Source organism: Capricornis sumatraensis, chromosome 1 (assembly GCF_032405125.1).
Source record: "Capricornis sumatraensis isolate serow.1 chromosome 1, serow.2, whole genome shotgun sequence".
NCBI lineage: Eukaryota > Metazoa > Chordata > Mammalia > Artiodactyla > Bovidae > Capricornis > Capricornis sumatraensis.
The window spans coordinates 108,180,007-108,200,952 of NC_091069.1; the positions used below are offsets into that span (position 1 = coordinate 108,180,007).

The 20,946-nt window shown below is 43.4% G+C and overlaps 1 protein-coding gene across 2 annotated transcripts in view; it reads right to left on the reverse strand.

Annotated features, from left to right (window-relative positions):
* Window positions 1–20,946, reverse strand: part of ITSN1 (intersectin 1) — a 249,749-nt gene that overhangs the window by 71,229 nt on the left and 157,574 nt on the right. The window contains exons 18-23 of one of the 2 annotated variants that reach the window (XM_068973388.1): window positions 18,311–18,540; window positions 17,169–17,290; window positions 15,507–15,521; window positions 6,728–6,975; window positions 4,537–4,696; window positions 694–899 (exon numbers count right to left, since the gene is read on the reverse strand). In XM_068973388.1, the coding sequence (XP_068829489.1) occupies window positions 694–899; window positions 4,537–4,696; window positions 6,728–6,975; window positions 15,507–15,521; window positions 17,169–17,290; window positions 18,311–18,540 (981 nt within the window). The remainder of the gene's footprint in view (window positions 1–693; window positions 900–4,536; window positions 4,697–6,727; window positions 6,976–15,506; window positions 15,522–17,168; window positions 17,291–18,310; window positions 18,541–20,946) is intronic. The other variant, XM_068973396.1, reaches the window with a different exon arrangement.

The following is a 20,946-nucleotide window of genomic DNA, read 5'->3' on the forward strand; positions in this document are numbered from 1 at the left end:
AGGTTCTTAACAAAAAAGATAATTCACTCATCTAACAATTTCCCCCAATTCTTCGGGCTTCTGAATATTTGTGGATATCTGGCACAGTACTGAAAGTGAAAGTCACTCAGTCATGTCCAACTCTTTGCGACCCCATGGACTAGGCAGTCCATGGCATTCTCTAGGCCAGAATACTGGAGTGGGTGGCCTTTCCCTTCTCCAGAGGATCTTCCCAACCCAGGGATCAAACCCAGGTCTCCAACATTGCAGAGGGATTCTTTACCAGCTGAGCCACAGGGAAGCCCAGGAATACTGGAGTGGGTAGCCTATCCCTTCTCCAGCGGATCTTCCTACCCAGGAACCAAACTGGGGTCTCCTGTATTGTAAGCTGATTCTTTACCAACTGAGCTATACTAAGCATGAAGAGGAACAGGATCTCCAACAAACCCACGAGACTGTCCCAGGTCTCAGAGTAGAATTCCCTCTTGCACAAGTCAATGAAAAACAAGATGCACAGGCTTCTGAGTGAGGAACAAAGGACCATCATTTGCAAGAGGCTCTCTTCTATTGATACATGCCCTAACTTCTGCAGTGAGAAGACCCAGAAGACGAAATGATCCAGCAGCTCCTATCTATGAATCCTAACTAGTGCAAACAACAGTTTCATGCTGAACAAGGCATTCATCCAGTGGAAGCAGATGAATACAAGCATACCTTGTCGATTTCCTTATGGGCCCTGAAATGAGTTTCACGTAGGACTTAGGGAACCAACCCTTCTGGCCTTGAACTTCTCCAAACCACCACATGTCTTGCTGCTCCAGTACGGTGATGACATCGTTTTTGTTAAAATTTAAATGGTTGTCTTTCTTGGCTCTCCACGGATACAGGGCTTGAGCCTGTAGCCCCTCCACCTTTTCACCCTTGTGTGGAAGAACATAAAGGACCTCTCGTCACTTTGCGATCTGTTATCAGTCCAGGTGATGCAAACACCGTCACCTCCCCTCCGATGGGTACATGTGTGTGCATGTGCAGCCACAGAAGACACCCCCCCGCCTCCTCCCCCTCCCCCACCCCTCCACAGTGCAGCACGGCTGCCACGTGCCCCCTGGTTCTCAATAGCTGTTTCCTTCCCAAAGCGGAGATGAAAACCTGCCAGCCTGTTCACAGAGCCATGGCCAGCCCATCTAGAAGCCTCTGTTTAAACCAGCTAGGAGATCATATTTATTCTGTTGCACCTGGCCGAGAGCCTTTTCTATTTTGGTTCTATTTTTAACTCTCAAGTTGCCCAGGGCAATCCCATTCGTGCCAGTTTCCAATTGGATTTGGATGTTTAGTGAAGGATTAATACCACAGCAGAAACCTTCTGAAAGCTCAAAAGGTAAGCAACTCATATCTTAGTTTAGGTGAACACAGGGAAACAGGTCTTGGGTTGGGCTGGGCTTGTCCTAGTTCCTTTTTAGACAAACAGGGGTTGGGTGAGCATAAATTCTCTGTAATCCCACGTACTATAGAGCTATATGAAGATGAACAGAATGCCATCTATGCCTCCCTAAAATAATCCAGGTTAAAATACTTTATTAAGCAGAAAGCACAATAAAAATGGGCAGTAGGACATGGCCAAGGAACTCATGATTAATGAAGAAAGAGATACAAACAACCATGTCTACTACCAGGCAGAAGGAAATATGCTAAAAAGAGGTTGCAACCATTCAAGGTGGGAACAGAGAGAAAAGAGGGATGAAAGTTGCCTGCAGGCAACAGGGCGAGTTTCACAGAGGTGGCAGTGTTTGAGCCGGGTCTTGAAGGACAAGAAGGATTTTGATAGCTAGGGCTTCGGGGGGAGTGAACTCCAGGTGGAAGGCACGACCGTGAGATGCTTTCCTGCCAAGGTTCGAGGAGGAGGAGCAGGATCCGGGGGTGCGTGTGGCCTAGTCTCATGGAGGGGTGCAATAGGAGATGAGGCTGGAAAAGGCAGGGGGAGGCATTTATTATCTCTTAAAAGACTACCACATAAAACTATCACAGTATCTTAAGACAATACTATTATAAAAAAAATACACCAACACTCAATTATACATGTATTCATAAAAGGACAAAAACAAGGGATAAAGCCCAAGGACAGCTCATTCAGAACCAAGCTGGACTTGCCTTCAGAAGATACTTATTTTCATAATGACATTTAACTATGATTATGCTTGATAAGCAGAGAATTTATGATAGATCGAAGAGTTTCGGCTTTCATGCTGGCAACTTCCAAATCCTGGTCTCCGTGGGTTCTCGTCTTCTCAGAGCCATGACATCCCCATTTCCTTCCACCTCAACTGTGCACTCGCTCCAGTCTTCAGAACACAGGACGGTTCTCTGGATTGCAAACACCCTGAGGACCGCTGCGTCTCCACCTTCCGTTTCTCCAGTCGTGCTCACAGGGCGCCTCCCACCTGGGGTGCGGAGCTCATCGCTTCTGGGTCCCCTAACCCTCTCTGGCATTTCCATCTCGTCTCTGCCATTTCACCTGGGCCCTCGCTGGTAACCTCTCACCCTGAGACATCTTTGCTGCACCTGCCCTGTCTCCACCTTCCCACATGGAGAGCCTGGAATCAGGTAGAACACAGACTCTGGGTTCAGACCCCAAGTCCATCCCTTACTAACTGTGTGACCTGAAACAATTGCTCAGTCTCTCAGTTCAGGCCTCTCAACTGTTTCCTCTCTGAGCTGAGGCCTGCTTCCACATTTCTAAAACACAGACACTTTCTTCAAGAAAATTTAATAAGCTCTATCTGCAAAGTTGCTATGAGAGTAATCATTATAACAGGAGTAGCTTCTATTACTATCAGTTCTTCCAAACTATACAGTATTGCTGGAGGAAGCCAAGACAACGTGTGATGACAAGTCACAGACTCAGGTTACATTCAGCCAAGTCACGCTTCATCCTTCTTTGCTCAATTCCTATTCTGCATGCCCCGCAGGCCCTGGGGGCCCCTCCCGAGAAAGCTGCCTGGAAGCACAAGCTCAACTTCCTTCCCTCTTTTTCCAACCTCTCTTCACCCTTTCTCTCCCAGAAAAAAAAAAAAAAAGCAGCCTGTGTTTTCTCTGCTTGTAGTGCTGTTTCCCCTTAGATGCTCGACTCTCAGTCTCTTTTTCCCCACAGCTGCTCCCTGTCCTTCTTCTACTCGGCTCCCTGTCTATCCTTTCACCAACCCTTCCCACTTTCCCACCTATCCTTTTCTCTGTATCCCTTTGCAATCTGGAGTATCCTCCTCTTTTCCAGATCGCAAATACATGCCGCCTGCCTCAGCCTGGACCACCGGCTTTAATAACACAAGACCCACCACCATCCGCCGTTCTGGTCCTGCGCTCTCCTCCTCCACCTGAGTCACCACGCTGAGCGTGACACGTGTGCTACCTGCCGAGCGGGACATATGCAAAGGCAAAGAGCACAGCTCCTGTCCAGAGACGCCCTTCTTTCCAGGTCAGAGAAGACACACGCTGCGTGCAGTTTCCCTCCTCCCCCTGCACTCTCGCTCCTCTGACGCACTCACTTCATTTCCTTAGATCTGACTGTGTCCCCATTTCCCAGACAGGAAGGCCTGACTGTATCACTCTCACCTGGTAATCAACATGTCGAAAATCCAACTCCCTCCTTTCACGAAGTCAATTTCTCTTTCTGCCTGACTTGTTGCCCCTTAAGGTCAAATCTCTCCTCAGTCTTCTCCTTTCCTATTCCCACAAGCGTTGGGATCCCGCCTCTTTAACTGTTGTCACGCCCCCCATGTCCCCTGTCGAATCTTTCTGCACACCTCCACATGAGCCTTCCTATAGCCTGTGTTCAAGCTGCTTGCTCCCGGAGCAGAAACTGTCCTTGACCCCCAAACGCCTGCCAGATGGGCAATTCCTCTAATTACTTATAGAAATGTCATTTCTTTTATCACGTTAAGTAGAAGTATTATCCTTTCAGCAATTACTTTCTTAATGAGGCATTTAAGAGCTTCCCATTTAATCTGCAGTCAGTCTATCTTCTCTGATAAACACTCAGTGGTCTGGCCACATGGATGGACCCCATGTCTTTCCTGAATCACACTCTGGCCTCCTAAAGTAAGCCTCTCTCCTCAGGGCAGTTTCTGTCTGCATGCCAGCCCTCTCCACTTTCTAATCAGCTCTTACCCACTGTTCAAGATGGAGTCCAAATACCACGTCATCAATGAAGCTTCCCTGAACAATCCAGGAGGATAATCCAGTTTACCCTGCTCTGAACAGTCATGACTCCCTCCACTGGGAAAACGTGAACTGGATCCTTGCCTGCCAGCCAAGCCAGATGCATATAATGAGGCTTACATTTTTTTGTGGGGGGGGGGGCACATTACATGGCTTGTGGGATCTTTGTTCCCAGAATGGGCATCGAATGCAAGCCCTCTGCAGTGAAAACAAAGAGTCCTAACCACTGGACTGCCAGGGAATTCCCAAGGCTTACTCCCAAATGACAATGACGACAAGCATTGGCTGAATCTTTCCTCCTCATACAGCACGCGGGGGCCTCCTGCTCCCAGCCCATGCTGTTACCTGGCCTAAAACAGGAGACGGAGATGAGCCTGTGGCCGTGGCTGGAGTGAAGGCCGATCTCTGCCTCAGCTGCCCAGCACTTGGCACGGTGAGGGAGGGCTGGGTTGCCCACGCATCCCAGCTGTCGGTTTCTGGCTTCTCATTCGTGCTGGTGGGCCACCTGGAGGGGAAGCACAACGCCGTGAGCGGCAAGGACTTCCCAACGCGTCAGTGCTCGTCCCACAGCAGACACACTGGGACGTGTGTGGGGCTAGTTCAAGAGCAAGGGGCGGGGAAGAACACTGGACTTGGATTTGGATCAGAGCATCACATACTGGCGATGGGCCTCAGGCAAATGACAGTAGTTTCTCTGAATCCTGATTTCCCAGTTGATCAAATAGGAAACAGGATTGTGTCACTCTGGTTAGCTGTCAGGGTGACATGAAATCCTATGAGGGAAATACTCTAACCTGAAGGCACCAGAGAAACACCCTCATGTGATCATTATCTTCATTTGCAACAACAATGCTAAATCAGCAACAAAGAAGTTTTGCGTCATATAGGAAGTCCTGCCAGGCTGGCAGCTGGTGCCTCATAATACCATCTCTCTGTCCCAACACCACACAGTAGGCACTGGGCCACGAGCCTGGACACCATGGTAACCCTACAGGTGGTATCCTTAGAGCAACCTGTTGGGTGCAGCTCAGGAACAGTTTTAATTTTGTGATTTTATAACTGCAAATAAACACATCTGTGTGAGTTGCCGATTGAAATGCAATGGACTTTTGAAAATCTTTATGAGAGATAAACAATTTTGCAAATCAAAGTATTTCCTCTGATAGACGGCAGGCACATCCTGATTCCGGGTCTGGAAATAAGATGCCCAGGAGGATAGCCAGAGAGCCACAGACCACACGTTTACTGAGCAAGAGAGTCACGCTGACTAGACCCACAGCAAAACGAAATCCTGAAGAGTATTTGTCTTTTATTTTAGTGTCAGCTTTAATTTAAAAAGTCAGAGCATTTTAAGGTAATATAAACTACTATACATAAAATAGATAAGTGACATGATTTACTGTGGAGCATAGGGAACTATATTCAACATCTTGTAATAACATGTAACGGAAAAGAATCTGAAAATATACATATATACATACATATATGTATGTGAATCACTTTGCTGTACACCTGAAACTGACATAACAATATAAATCAACTATATTTCAATTTTAAAAAAAGATCAGGAGAGAAGAATTTCAATGTGGTTTCAGTCACACTAATGGAACACTACTTTTTAGCAGAGATGAGACAGGGAGGACCTTCTTTAGCACTTTCAATTTTTTTACGTGAAAGTACAAGTATGAAAGCTGTTGCTGTTCATTATATCCTTCCCTCTACTTTCTCCTGCTCCTGGTCATTACACACCTTCTTTGCTCTATTCGATCCACTTTCTCCAGTATTATGCCTCAACTCCTTGCTTCTATTTGTCTTTGCTGAAAGATGGTTAAACTTTAAAACAAATTTAAAACATTTCTTACATCACTTTTACTTCAAGGGCAGTATAAAATATTTTTAGACCAATGGCACAGCTGGACCAATCCTATAAGTGGCAGCATGGCAGCCCTCCACCTGTCCTTTCAAACCTCTGCTTACACACTCTTTTTAATGCCATTTCCTGATGACCAAGGGCATGGCACCAGTAGCTGCCAAGCGCACACATCTCTTTGCCCCGCTGTCCGCTTATTCAGGACTGATGAAAGAGGAAAGCCTCAGAGGAAACAGCCTTCTATCTTACTCAAAACCACATGACAAAATTCAATTTCTGTTTCTGCCCAGCAAAAAAAAAAAAAACAAAACAAAACAGTGCTATTTCCATGCAGGAAATGACTTTAAATATTTGCTGACATGGGTATCAAGCAGATTATTAGGAAATTGTGTTTCTCCATTTCTTCCACAATAATGAAAGATACAGACAAATGAGTGAATGAAACAAGGGTAATAGGCTTTACTTTATCCTAGAGAAAAGTCATTGTTGAGCCATGATATAATTAAATCCAGTTCAGAGAACACAATCCACAAATTGCCAAAAGACCAGTCAGAGACGGAGGCCATAAACAGTACTCAAGAGGTACAACCCAAGCACTGAAACAGCACTTAAGAGATCACTAACGTGGGATTTCAAAAACCATCAGAAAAGGCATCCAACACGTACGTGGAGCTGAAGTCGGCCCAGTTGTTGGGGGTCTCAGAGGGCTCTGCAGGGGTTGCAGTTGAAGGGGCGGGGGTCTCACGCACAGCCACTTTGGGTGTAGGGGTGGAGGCCACCTCAGTCACTGGTTTGACTGGGGCAGGAACCTCGTTTTCTGGGATTTTCTCTGCGTAGTTTGCAGGGAACCATCCCGTCTTTCCTTTTAATTCTCCTCCAAGCCATCCCGGTTCTCCAGTTTGGCTTTCGTCCACCTGCAGGAAAGTCATAAAGTTTAATTTAAGTGGAACTAAATCAACCCCTAAGACACTGAACACTCTTAAGAGAACAAAGCCCCCACTTCTGACCCGGTCAGACTAACACACAGTACAGACCTTTCTCCGCCTTTTCCTTAGTCTGAGAGTCTGGAAAAATGGTCTCTAAACATTAACTCTAAAGAAACAGTAGATACTATAATTCAAGTTCTTACTCTTTTGTGCCTGTTTATCTTTTTCTTTTTCTCCTAATACTAGCAGCTAGGAAAAAGTGCCTGGAGTCGTAAGAAGTCCCATAATTTAAATATTTTGAGCTACTCTGAATTATAAAGCGATGTGATAGACATCATCACTCAGGAACTCAAGTAATTATTAAGAGGTAATTTGACTTAGGTTTATTATTTAAAATGGAAAGCAAAGGGTGCAATCGATATAAATGTAGCCCTCTAGAAGTCTCTAATAACTAAGCAGTCCTTATTCTGCACACAGATGAAAGAGACACAAAACACAGTCTTAGATGTTTCTACAGGCAACACAACTGGCTGCTGTGTGGAGTCTTTTGAAAGCTCCACAGACACACGAAGAGAAAATTAAGGAAATGATTATTTAGAGCAACAATTAATTTTATTAAAGTCCTATTACTTTCTTTTGCATAAATTTTACTGTAACATTCACAAATGTGCACAGGAGAATATAGGATTCTGCTGTTTAAAAATTTCAGAGGAGATTTATTACAATTGGGCTTTTAACGTTTGCATTTTATCTTAATTCTGACTCAAAAGGATTAGTCAGAATCACCAGAATGACTCTAATACTTATCTTTCCAAGTTACCCTCACTATTTTTGAGCAACAGGAGATCAATTTGAAGATAATTACATTCCCTAGTAGAAAATTATTTTCATTACGATAAGTCAAAGTTCTGTCAGAGATCTTATCTTATTTTATCCCATAAAATACTGCCTCAGGAAGTAATGCACTGAACACTTCATTGGACCTGAATATTGCTCTTTTGAAATCACAGAAATGAGTGCTAAGGTTTCAACAATGACTTTGGGAAAAAGTGGCAAAACACCCAGCTTTCTAACCCATTCAAATATTCAGTAAAACAAAACAGAGGGAAGGGACATTTGTATACCTATGGCTAATTCATGTTGATGTTTGGCAGAAACCAAAGCAATATTGTAAAGCAATTATCCTTCAATTAAAAATAAATAAATTTAAAAAACACACAAAACAAATAACTATGGAACCACATATTTATTTGTATTCTGTGTAGAGTAATATGGCATGTTTATTAGCTTATTTAAATTAAAAAAAAAAAAAGAGCCTGGGATAGGCATGGAGAAAGTAGAATTCGGGGCTTACTGAATTATTTCTACATGTTGGTTATAAAATAATCTATAGGAGAGCTTCCTTGCTGCTCTACCTTAGGGAAGCCTTACTGTCAAAGGTAAAAGCAACTTTTAAAGCTGAGAATTCTCCAAAAGAGAGTTACCTGCAGATAAAGTGCAACACTGCTTCCAAAAGTTCTATTTTTGGCTTTAGAGTTCTGGTTCGAACACCCCCACATTGTCTTCTTTCTTCCTCTTCTGGGTAGCCCCACGTGGTTCATGAGATGAGGATTCAATGTGACATTTTCGCCACTTGGATCTTATTTTCTGCTAAACTCAAATGGCTAGATGCCCTTCCTCGCTGGTTGATATTTACCAGTGACACTATGACGCATTGTAACTTGCTAGCTGCTTTGTGCTGGAAACATAGTTGTTTGTAGGCCAGGCTCTGCCAGGGCCTCCCCAACTTCTCATGAGGTTCAACAGACAAGCTCCTGCCCTTTCCGTGTGTCCCAGGACCAAGGGGAGGATGGTCAGCAGTGAGTGAGGAGCTGGAGTCAGACACGCAAGCACTTTGCCTCAAGACCGCAAAGTATCATGATCAAGGGTAGGGCTCTGCCATCCGACTGCCTCAGTTTTAGTGTTTCAGCTGGGTCCTTGTTGCTGTGAGGCCTTCTCTAGGTGCAGCCAGTGGAGGCTACTCTTTGTGGGGGTGCACAGGCTTTTCACTGTGGCGCACAGGCTTAGTTGCCCTGTGGCATGTGGAATCCTCCCGGAACAGGGTTTGAACCTGTGTCTCCTGCATTGGTGGGTGGACTCCACCACGGAGCCCCTTGTTGTTGTTCAGTTGCTCACTCATATCTTGACTCTTTGCAACCCTACGGACTGCAGTGCGCCAGGCTTCTCTGTCCTTTACTATCTCCCAGAGTTTGCCCAGACTCATGACCATCAAGTCAGTGATGCCATCCAACCAGCTCATCTTCTGCTGCCCCCTTCTCCTCCTGCAGCCCCTGCTTCAGTTTTAGTACCACTTCTACAATTTATTAGCTGGCTGACTTTGGGCAAGTTTAATGTCTTGGTGCCTCGGTTTCCTTATCTATAAAATGGAGGACAATAACAGTACCTGTTTTATAACAGTTGTTATAAGAAGTATCCAGAACACTGCCTGGCATCTGAGATGTGCTTGATGACAGATTCTCTTCTTTTTTAAAGACCTGTCTTGATATAGACTATTTTTAAAGTCTTTATTGAACTTCTTACAATATTGCTTCCGTTTTATATTTTGGTGTTTTGGCCACAAGGAATGTGGGATCGTAGCTCCCTGAGACCCTGCACTCAGACCCACACCTCCTGCACTGGAGTGTGAAGCTGTAACCACAGGGCTGCCCGGGCAGTCCGACAGACTTTCTAAAGCCATCTCCTGTTATCCTGCTCTGACTCTACTGTAGTTCTCTTTTGTCCTGTAAAAGCCTGGGCTCTGTCTGTCCCTGGTCACTTTAGGTAACCAGAGATTTGGGTTCTCTATGTGGAGGTCCCTGCTCTAGAAACCTGTCTGGTACCCCAGGCCCTCTGGGCTGGCCTTCCTGTAGGGGCTGGAATGTGATCCCAGATCCCAGCCTATCGGAAACCCCTTACTGGTCTGTCCTAGTTAGACCTCCTTGAGTACCAGCTGCTTTACTTAATGATGTCCTATGACTCACTGTCATTCCCTTGAGACACAGGTCTTACTTGGTTAACCAGATTTTTGACACCTGGAATTGGATCTGAAGCCCTGAGGGAATGTTCCACCCCATGGGCAGGTCGAGCTCACATCCTAGTTAATTACACCCAGCCCTGCCCCAAAGATGACAGAAAATGAGCACCACCATTGAGACGTGCCTGTGTGTACTTAGGAAGAGGAGAGGGTGCCATGCCAGCCCCTTATCCTTGCAGACAAGAGCTTCTGCTACCCTTTAAGTCAATAATGAAACCAGCTTGTCATTTGTCACCAAGGAAATCCATCACTTTTAACCTAGGAAACTGTTTGCTAATTGAACAAACAACAGTCTCAATGAGTTTAATTTATTCTTATAGAAATCCACTAATTTGAATGACCAATTAAATTTTGAGGTTCAGAGGATAAAATAAAAACTCACATTTAACATTAAATCAAATTAACCACTTGGAAAAAGTATAAAGGGTCTTGTACGAAAATGATAAACATTTCCTCCTGGAGTTGAAGTTTTACTCAAAATGCCAACCAATTGTGAAAAAATGTTATCTATAATTAGGATAGAATAAGCATAGTCAAACACATAGACTTCTTTGTATACGTCTATGGCTGGCTATAACGTGAACTTATATGTACATGGGGTAGATTCATCTATCTGTGGCTTACATCGAGCATTTACAAGTGAGGGGATTTTTGTGCTAATGATATTGGTCTTAATACAATTTTGCTTAGCCAGCCCACTGTAACACCTCAAAGCATCTGGGGTCGTTCTAGTGAAATGTCACAGTGGGAAGCACAAACCCCAAACATTGCTTAAAGGTCTGGGAATGGGCACCGAGGCAGCAGTCGGATGAAGGCAGCATCATCAGGTTCAAGGACCAAACCCCAACACCCAGTAGTGTCAGACCTCTTTTTTCAGTGTCTGTGGCTTCGTGACCACCATCTCTGTTAGGAGACACTACGATTCCCACCGCCTCTGACCTTGTTACAAAGAAGGGAGGCAGACGTTCTCTCTCTCCTCACAAGCAGCACAAAGACTGTGGACAGCAAACACGTGTAAACTGCGTACTGACTTAGACCTGCTGCTGCCGCTGCAAGGGATATGCTGGGGAGTGTGGAGATAAGCACGTGCTTCATGCGTTTGCCAGTTTGGAAATAAAAGGGTTACCCCTAAACTCCTGGATGAGGATACTAAAGCTGTTTTCTAGAGACGCAGCCCCAGAGAATGGACTTGTGAACACAGTGGGGGAAGAAAGTGGGCCGAATTGAGAGAGCGGCATGGAAACATATACATTATCTGGTGTGTAAATCAGTTAGCCAGTGGGCATTTGCTGTCTGACGCAGGGAGCCCAACCAGGTGCTCTGTGACAACCCAGGGGCAGGGGAGGGTGGGTGGTGGGAGGGAGGTTCAAGAGGGAGAAGACGTGTGTACACCTATGGCTGATTCATGCTGATGTATGGCAGGAACCAACACAGTATTGTAAACAATTATTCTCCACTAAAAAATAAATAAAATCTTAAAACATTAAAACAACAACAACAAAAATGCCTGTTATCTAAAGTGCTAATCTAGAGGTCAGCCAAAAGACATTTTTTTTACATATTTATTTGACCGTGTCTGGTCTGAGTTGGGGCATGCAGGATCTCCAGCTGAGGCACGTGAACTCTTAGTTGCAGCATGTGGAATCCAGTTATGGAACCAGGAGTTGAACCCGGGCCCCCTGCACTGAGAGCTTGGAGTCTTAGCCACTGGACCACGAGGGAAGTCCCCTTAACGTTCACAAGGACTCAGCCCTGCAACTGAAGCACAAAGGCAGCTGTAGGCAATATGCAAATGAACATGCCTGAATGTGTGCCAGTAAAACTTATTACAAAACAGGCATGGGCTGGATTAGGCTCACTCCTGGAATCAGTGTATACTGGTCCCTCAAAACAGCAACGGTTCAGATGTTAAGATTACAGAAATCTAAGAAAGGCAGGAAAGAAACAGTATTGACTACATTAAAAAAAAAGTTCTCTATCAAAAGATGGAAAAAATGAGTTTAAACTGTTATAAGAGTAACATTAAATTAAAGGATAAATAATTTTCTGAATGAATGGCTGGTTGATGCCTAAGAACCCCTAAAGAAATTTCTCTTTTTTTTTTTTTTGGATGGTTCTAGGAAAATGATATTTTTGAGAATGACTTGGGATTAGTTCTGACAGAAAAGAGATTAGGCGAGATCAGTGGTACCCAAAACTCCCTGACAGAACCACCAGAGAAGATTTTGAATTCCTGTTGTTCAATCACTCAGTCGTGTCCAACTCTCTGCGACCTCATGGACTGCAGCACACCAGGCTTCCCTTTCCATCACCAACTCCCGGAGTTTGCTCAAACTCATGTCCATCAAGTCGGTGATGCCATCCAACCATCTCATCCTCTGTTGTCCCTTTCTCCTCCCGCCTTCAGTCTTTCCCAGCATCAGGGTCTTCTCCAGTGAGTTGGCTCTTCACATCAGGTGGTCAAAGTATTGGAGCTTCAGTTTCAGCATCAGTCCTTCCAATGAGTATTCAAGTTTGATCTCTTTAGGATGGACTGGTTTGATCCCCGTACTGTTTAAGGGACTCTCAAGAGTCTTCTCCAGCACCACAATTTGAAAGCATCAATTCTTTGGTACTCAGCCTTCTTTTTGAATCATAAATATGGATTAAAAGTTCCCAGAGTCTCCTGGACAGAGTCCTGAATTGGTTTTTTTGTGTGTGTGTGGCTCAGATGGTAAAGCATCTGTCTGCAACGAAGGAGACCCGGGTTCGATCCCTGGGTTGGGAAGATCCCTTGGAAAAGGAAATGGCAACCCACTCCAGTATTCTTGCCTGGAGAATCCCATGGACCATTGAGCCTGGTGGGCTACAGTCCATGGGGTCACAAAGAGTCAGACAAGACTGAGCAATTTCACTTTCACTTTAAGATCCCTGAGCAGGACTGATGCTTTCAGCCTTGCACCATTTAAAGCCAGCTGAGTTAGGTGATCAGCCTGTGTTCTTAAGATAAACTTAAACAAAATGGCAGTGAGCAACATTGTTCTAATTTCTCATGCTATTATTCCAATACATTGTGGATGTCAAATTGGGCTTGTTCACCCTCCAGGTAATGGGACCTCCAGATCAGAAGACAGGCCATAGAGTTTCAAAGTATCTAAGCCTGAGCTGTCAAGGTCAACTCAGCTAAGATGCCTCCACTCAGAAGTCTTCCCAGAGCACATCCGTTCGCTCTGATTGCTTTTTTCCTTTATATTCCCCGCAGCAGTGGTGAGCATCCCTGGGAACTTCCTCACACACTGGCTTTCTCATGTGTTTCTCCCTATTTTTCTAAAAAGATTTGAAACATCTGAATGGTAGGTGTTACCTTATATTTCTTTGTATTACCAACAACAGTTAGAAGAGGACTATATATGAAATACCACCTAATTTTTGTTAATCACGAAAAACAACTTTTGGAGAAAACTGAGCTGATAATCAAGATTTTAAAAGGCAAAATATTTTTTAAAGCCTCTTGCAAGACTGCCTGCATTAAAACAGGAAACAAGTTGCTAGACCTCTAAAATCTAACAGCTATAGTTGGTTATTTTGCAAAGTTTGAGAAATATGAGAATTTGATGATGACTATGCCTGCAAAAATAAGTGAACTCCAGATTACTCAACCAAGAGAGATTGCTAAGGATGTTCTATTGTGTATTTTTCACAACTGTGTTTCTTAACTACAAAATTCATGACATTAAAAAAATGTTACTCTTAAACAAGTCAATTTCCACTTTGGGTGTCCATTGTTAGCCTCACAAAGATAACACAGCTGAATGCCACTTGGGGTGTCTTGTTGCGTTCTGTGATATAAAATGAAGACACCACTCCAGTCCCTTCAACAAGAGGATACAGGATGCTTCACGACAAAGTCCCTTCATCACACATTTGGGATGTTGGAGATAAAGTAAACAGTAACCCAGGCCTGGGTAAACACTCTGTTATATTTGTCAAAGTCAGATTTATCTTTAGTGCTTTATTAAAAATTATAAATGTTGATGAAATTGTAAATATGAATATGGTGTGGTGGTTTAGTCATTAAGTTGCGTCTGACTCATTGCAACCCCATGGACAATAGCCCGCCAGGGATCCCAGTCCATGGGATTTCTCAGGCAAGAATACTGGAATGGGTTGCCATTTCCATCTCCAGGGGATCTTCCTGACCCACGGATTGAACCGGGGTCTCTTGCATGCAGGTGGTATAGAAATACATAAAATTAAAAACAATCACCCCTACTACTCCAAGTAGTAACCACTATTAACAGTTTGATGCCTACACTGTGAGACTGTAAACTATATACATATAAACATTTACATACACAACACGTACACCTGGTTTTTTATTTACCCAAATACAATTATACTCTATATATTGTTTCTGTTTTTTTACTGGAGCGTTTATTCGTATCAGGTTGGCCAAATCGTACAGGAAAACACAAACGAACTTCGGGACCAATCCAATATATGTAGATCTGTGTAATTTTTGAAAACATCTTTATTGTTTAGCTGTATTGTAATTTATTTAAACCATCTCCCCACTGAGGGATACAGGGCTGTTCCTTTTTAGCTTTTACCAGCAGTGCTGCAGTGAATATCTGTGGACACATTTATTTGTGCACTTGCCAAAAACAGCCTAGAGAAGGGAGAATAATAGAGTTCCTGGGTCAAGGGGAATGAGAAATTTAAGTCTGAATAAGCGTTGCCAAATTGCCTTTCAACTGCCTTCGCCAGTTCATATGACAATGCTCAGGATGTGTCATACTCACTTTCCTACACTGTTGACAAAGCTGGATATTATCAAACTCGTAAACTCGCTCAGCTGAGAGATGAAAAGTGTTATCTCATCTTTAACATTTCCATTTTCCTGATCACCAAAGGAACATTTTTTTGTATATTTTAAAAATGTGCATGTATTTCCTTAAAGCTGTAGGTTTCTTTCATATTAACTTCTCAGTCTTTATGTATCATGGATGGTGACTCTTTATCTCTCATATACTTTGCAATCTACAGGATTTAATTTTGTAATATTGTCAAATCTTTCCATGTTGGTCACTGATGGCCTCCAGTTTTAACCCAGAAAGTTTTTTTTTTTTTAATAACTTTTAAAAAAGAATTTTATCTTTTAAGTTTAACCTACTTGGAACTTATTTTTGCCCATGATCTGAGAGACTTGACCTGATAATTTGCCAATACAGAGCCTTCAAGTTAGTCCTTACATGGAAGCTAGCAAACAGAAATCTGGTACGTAAACTTTTACACCTTTCTTTTCTTCTTTTTCTATTTTAAGCACAGCCTACTACACAAACTCAAAACATCTTTTTACTGCCACGACAACACCCAAAGATATGTGTACTTACACAGAATTAAAGTGATTTAAAAGAAAAAAACATTTAATAAGATACAGACTTCCTGACAGTGAGAAAGCACTCACCCATTCCCCTTTAACCTCCACCAGGAAAGCACAGGTTCGAAAGCAAGGTAAAAAACATGTTTAATGAGATGTTTCATTCTTACGGTATATCTACTTTGTTCTTTCAGAGGGGCTGGGGCTTAACTAGTCAATTTAAGGAAAAAGGACTCAATATCACTGTAACAAGACTATGTTTCCTTCAAAAATAGCAATATTTACACATTAAAATATAGATCTATAACATTTCCTTATCATAACACTTGGTTAACACTTCCTTATCTCAAGAAGAGAATATTACTTTTTCTGCACTTTGTGCTGCAACAAAATCCAGTTTCAAAAATGTTAGGCTTTTTTTTTTCTTTTGAAAGCAGTGTATAAAAAAATCAACCTTGGAATAAGGTCCTATCTGCTACAGCATTGTACCTTCATAGTGTTTAGATTCCTGCTATCGATTGGTATTTAAATAGATTACAATTCATCTGCTTTAAAAGGCAGCCTGAGGCCATCAGGACAGAGAAGACAGGGAAGAAGCTGAGAAAACACTGCCTGCCTCGGGTCACCATTTGCGTGTAGGGTGTTCTGCGAAGAATAAGTGAGGCTGGCGCCCGGGCATCCAAAGCTCAGGTTCCATTACTGTGAAGGAAATGTTGATTTTGAAAGATTCTGGACCCTTAGATGTAACCTCCTTATTTCCAGACCAAAAGAACTAGAGAAAAAGCTATCAGAAAATAAGGGGAAAGGGGACCAGCTTCTCTGAGAAACAAACACATTGTTCCTTCTAAATGTTTTGACCCATGAAACATCACATACTCTAAATACAGATATGACGCATAAATGCAAAATGAATGTATGAGTAATTACTGTGGCTACATGACATCCTTTATACTTCAATGATATAGGGTCACAGTATGGGAAGTGTGTTTGTCTCAATTATTAATTTTCACAGTTCTTTGAAAATTCTGAACCATTTCCATCTTAAAAAAAAAAAAAAAGCCAACAGTAATGCAAAATTTGACCACTTCTAAGACATACATTAACTGGATTGAGGAACTACTGATTTCTTTTAGGAAAGAATTCAGGTCAACCACATTCCTTTATTCTTTCTCAAACTGGTTACTATAGCTTTAGTTACAACCACAAGATTATATTTAATTATTGTGTTTAAAGAAACAAGCTATGACAAGCAAAATTCTAAACTCTTTCATCTGTTCATTTACAGAGTAGGAAAGCAAATTAACTGTATTTAGTTTATTACTCTTCATTCAATTCAAAGTTTACATGAGTAAAGGGAAAAAAACATGCTTTGACCCAAAGATAGAAAAGTTATCATTGGCAACTGTGATCCAATATTTTGCATTTAAAACTATTTCTGAAAGACTACTCATAGTATCTCAGTAGGAATCTAAACTCTGAAATTACCAGAGCTTTACAGATTTGAAAATACACAAGGCTATGTCAGGAACCCATTTTTCTTTAACAATTCTATTTTAAGGTGATACATTTTTAAATGCTGTCTCTCTATTCAAATAGAAAAGGAAGACTGAGTCAATACTTCAGAAACTCAAATGCTGGATTACTGGATTTCACACTCGCCCACAATTTTACAACTGTCAAATAAAGTACAAGAAGAGGACAGATGCTAAGCATCAACAGAAACCACACTTTTGCTGGAGGCTTTCTTACCATGACTATATCTCCCGGCTGGATCGTGATTTCATCGTGACTCCTGGACTCAAAGGGATAGAGTGCTCGGTAATACACCACTTTTACATTCTCCTGTGCAGAAATCGTTAGTGGGCCTTTTTCTGTTTAGAAGGAAAGGAGGGGAAAGGGACAAAAATGAAATGCTCCATGGAACAGAAATGAATGACACAAGCCAAATTACTGACATCTATCTCCTCTGGTGTCTATCTTAACATTTGAACCATTTCCATCTACTCAAGGCATTTCTGGAAGACATTCAGTGAGGATGTGTCCGGTTCTGAAACCAAAGGAGAGCCAAATCTGATGTCAGCAGCTCCATCCTACCTGAGAGGTCATTAGTGGACGCGAAACAAAGGTTACTGCAGTGCTAACGCCCCCGTTCTCTGCCTCCTGGCTTAGACGCCAGCAGCGCACATCTGTAAGGCATCAAGATCTCTCTCCCCCGACGCCCCCGACACCCCCGACGCAGTGTCTCTAGCAGGATGTAGTAGATCGAATGTGACGTAAATCTCAGATCAGTCAACTCATATGGGAGGGCCAAGAAGCACAACTTCAACTTCCCCTATTAAGCGACATGGAAATGTTAAGGCTGCAGGCCCCAGACGTGGTCATATAAAAGGTAAGCTAGGAGGCCATGTGTGTTCAAAGGGCAAAAAACCATTCAACAGGTAAGACCACAGCTGGATGCAGTGCAGACCAAGGACAGTGAATGCCGCGTGAGTACAGGCCAGAAGAAATGCCACTTCCTGCTGCTGAGACAGCTCTGAAATTCCCAGAGAAAATAACACACTGGAGAAGCAGCAGGTTCCTCTTTGGCAGGAAGGGTTATGATCTCCATGTGGAATACAGCTGTATGAATGGCACTTGGCAATGAAACTTCATGCCACTGCTGTCTGCAAACGACTCCTGGATGCCAGCATAATGGGGCCAAGGGTTGCCATGGTGTGGGCCCCTAAAAGAGACCTCTAAAATGATGCTAGAGAATGCACATCTGCACTGTCCAAAAAATGACTGACCTTCTCATGGCTATGAACGCAGCCAAGACAGAGCCTGATCAGATATGGCTGCTTCCCAGAAGGACCTGGGAGGAGACTTGCTAGCCTAATTCTGGTCTCTCATACCTGCAGTGGACCAGGGAGCCTGGACAGCGGGCTTAACTGGTTCTTGCTGCTGGTGGAAAAGCCGACTCAGCTTGTCTTGCATTTCCGGTTTGCCCTTCTCCTCACTGTCCTTCTTTTTGACGCTCTCTTCCCTTTTGAGCTTCTCCTCCTCGTGGGGTTTTCGTGGCCGCTGCTGCTCATCCTCCTGGTGCATGCGCTCCAGCCACTGCTGGTCCCTTTCCTGAGCTCGTCTGTCAACAAAACGCCTGGTTACAGCATGGAAGCAACTCCACGTTAACACTGCCGGGATGTCTCTTTTCACAAAGAGCTCCATCTAGTCAATGGGATGCTAAGCACCAAGGGATACTGTTTGTTCTTCAGGTGGAAGATCTGAATCAATGAAACAGGGGCTCTCAGGGCTCCCCTTCTGGGTAAGACGAGATCACATGATTTAGAAAGACACAGAAAGAAAATTCCTGATGTCGCTTATAAAGGGATTAGAGAACTCAGGAAAATACTCCTCCATTTAAAAACTGGTATATAACTGCAAAGAAAAATAAAAGACATAAAACACACAGGAATATAACTTCCATGGACAGAAAGTATACCCAACACTGCAAGTGAAAGATTGCTTAGAGAAGTCCATGAACAATTAGATCATGGAGGGCACATGCCCGTTTATGTAGCACACAAGTAGCTCTCCAGAACTGAAACAGAAAACAAGAGGTTATTCTGAACACTGGAGGTAGTAACCATCCCTGACTTAGCAACAGTTTCTATCTTTTACTGAATTTGACTACTTTGTTCTTCATAGTAGCCGACACAAAGAGATAAAGTGCAATTAAATCTAGGCCTTGAAAAGTATGATGACCTCAGTATGAAATCCATAGAAAAAGACTAGGAATGATAATTTTTTTTTTACCAAGAATGATTTTTCTTGCATTCCACAACATTTTACAAAATCAGAAAATTCCTTAAACAATCACAATTTATTTATTTTTGTCTGCGCTGTGTGGCTTGTGGGATCTCAGTTCCCAAACCAGGGATTGAACACAGGCCACTGCAGTAAAAGCACTGAATCCTAGCCACCAGACAACCAGGGGACTCCCAAATGATCATGCTTCACTTTTCTGGGGGCGCACGCTGCATGGCATGTCGGATCATAGTTCCCTGACCAAGCATTGAACGTGCAGCTCCTGCACTGGAAGTGTGGAATCTTAACCACAGGACCACCAGGGAAGTCCCAATGACCACACTTTGAATGAAACTCGTGTGCAATGATAAATGATACCATGTTAATAATAATTAGTCTTCCACATTAAAAAAAAATATTTATTTTTATTTATTTGGCTGTACCAGGTCTTCCCTGGCAGGTCAGATGGTTAAGAATATGCTTGCAATGCAGGAGACCTGGTTTCGATCTCTGGGTCGGAAAGATCCCATGGAGAAGAGAATGGCTACCCCCTCCACTATTCTTGGGCTTCCCTGGTGGCTCAGAGGGCAAAGAATCCACCCGCAATGCAGGACATCTGGGTTCGATCCCTGGGTCGGGAAGATCCCCTGGAGAAGGGAATGGCAAGCAGTATTCTTACTTGGAGAATCCCATGGACAGATGAGTTTGGAAGGCTCCAGTCCATGGGGTCACAAAGAGTCGGATACGACTGAGCGACTAACACTTTCACTTTCACTTCACCAGGTCTTGGCTTCAGGATGCAGGACCTGGCTCCCTGACTGGGTAACAAACCTGGGCCCCCTGGATTGGGAGCCTGGAGTCTTAGCCACTGGACCACCAGGGAAGTCTCCACACTTGTTAACTGCTTTAACTCTCCCACCTGCTGCTCCGTCGCTCAGTCTGTCCAGCTCTTGGGGACCCTGTGGACTATGGCCTGTCAAGCTTCCCTGTTCATGGGGTTTTCAGGGAAGAATACTGCAGTGGGTGGCCATGTCCTCCTCCAGGAGTTCTCTCTGACCCAGGGACTGAACCCAGGTCTCCTGCCTTAGAAGGTGGGTTCTTTGCCACTGAGCCACCTGGGAAGCCCTCCAGGTAGGCAGGTCCTAATCATCCACATTTTACAGAAGAGGAAAATGAGGCAGAGGGAGTGAAGGACTTGGCCAAGGTCACACAGCCATACAGGCCTCAGGACTGACCCAGGCTGCGTGGTTCTGTTCACAACCTGAATCACTAGCCTGTGACACAGCCAAGGCACAAAGGTCATTTTGTAGAATCAGGAAACAGCCAAGGGAACATAACATAAACAAAGAGGACTTTCATTCTCCATTTTAAATATTATATTCATTTCTACTCAAATAATCATGAAGATTCAGTGCAGTAGAATTCTTGTTAGTTTAAATCTTAAGCATTTCACTTACAATTTTCAAAACATCTTTTAAGAAAGCTATAGAAAACATTTTTTTGGATGGGTAAGAATGTTAATCGTTATTCATAACACAACAAAAAAAACCACAACAAAATTTGCTTCACATATTTCACTAACAAAGGGAACCATGTGGACACAGTGAGGGAGGTAAAGGGTGGGAGGAATTGAGAGAGTATCACGGAAACATACATATTACCATATGTAAAACAGGGAGAATTTGCTATATGACACACGGAAATCTCCCTGGGTGGGAGATGCGGGGGGTGGGGGGTCGGGGGG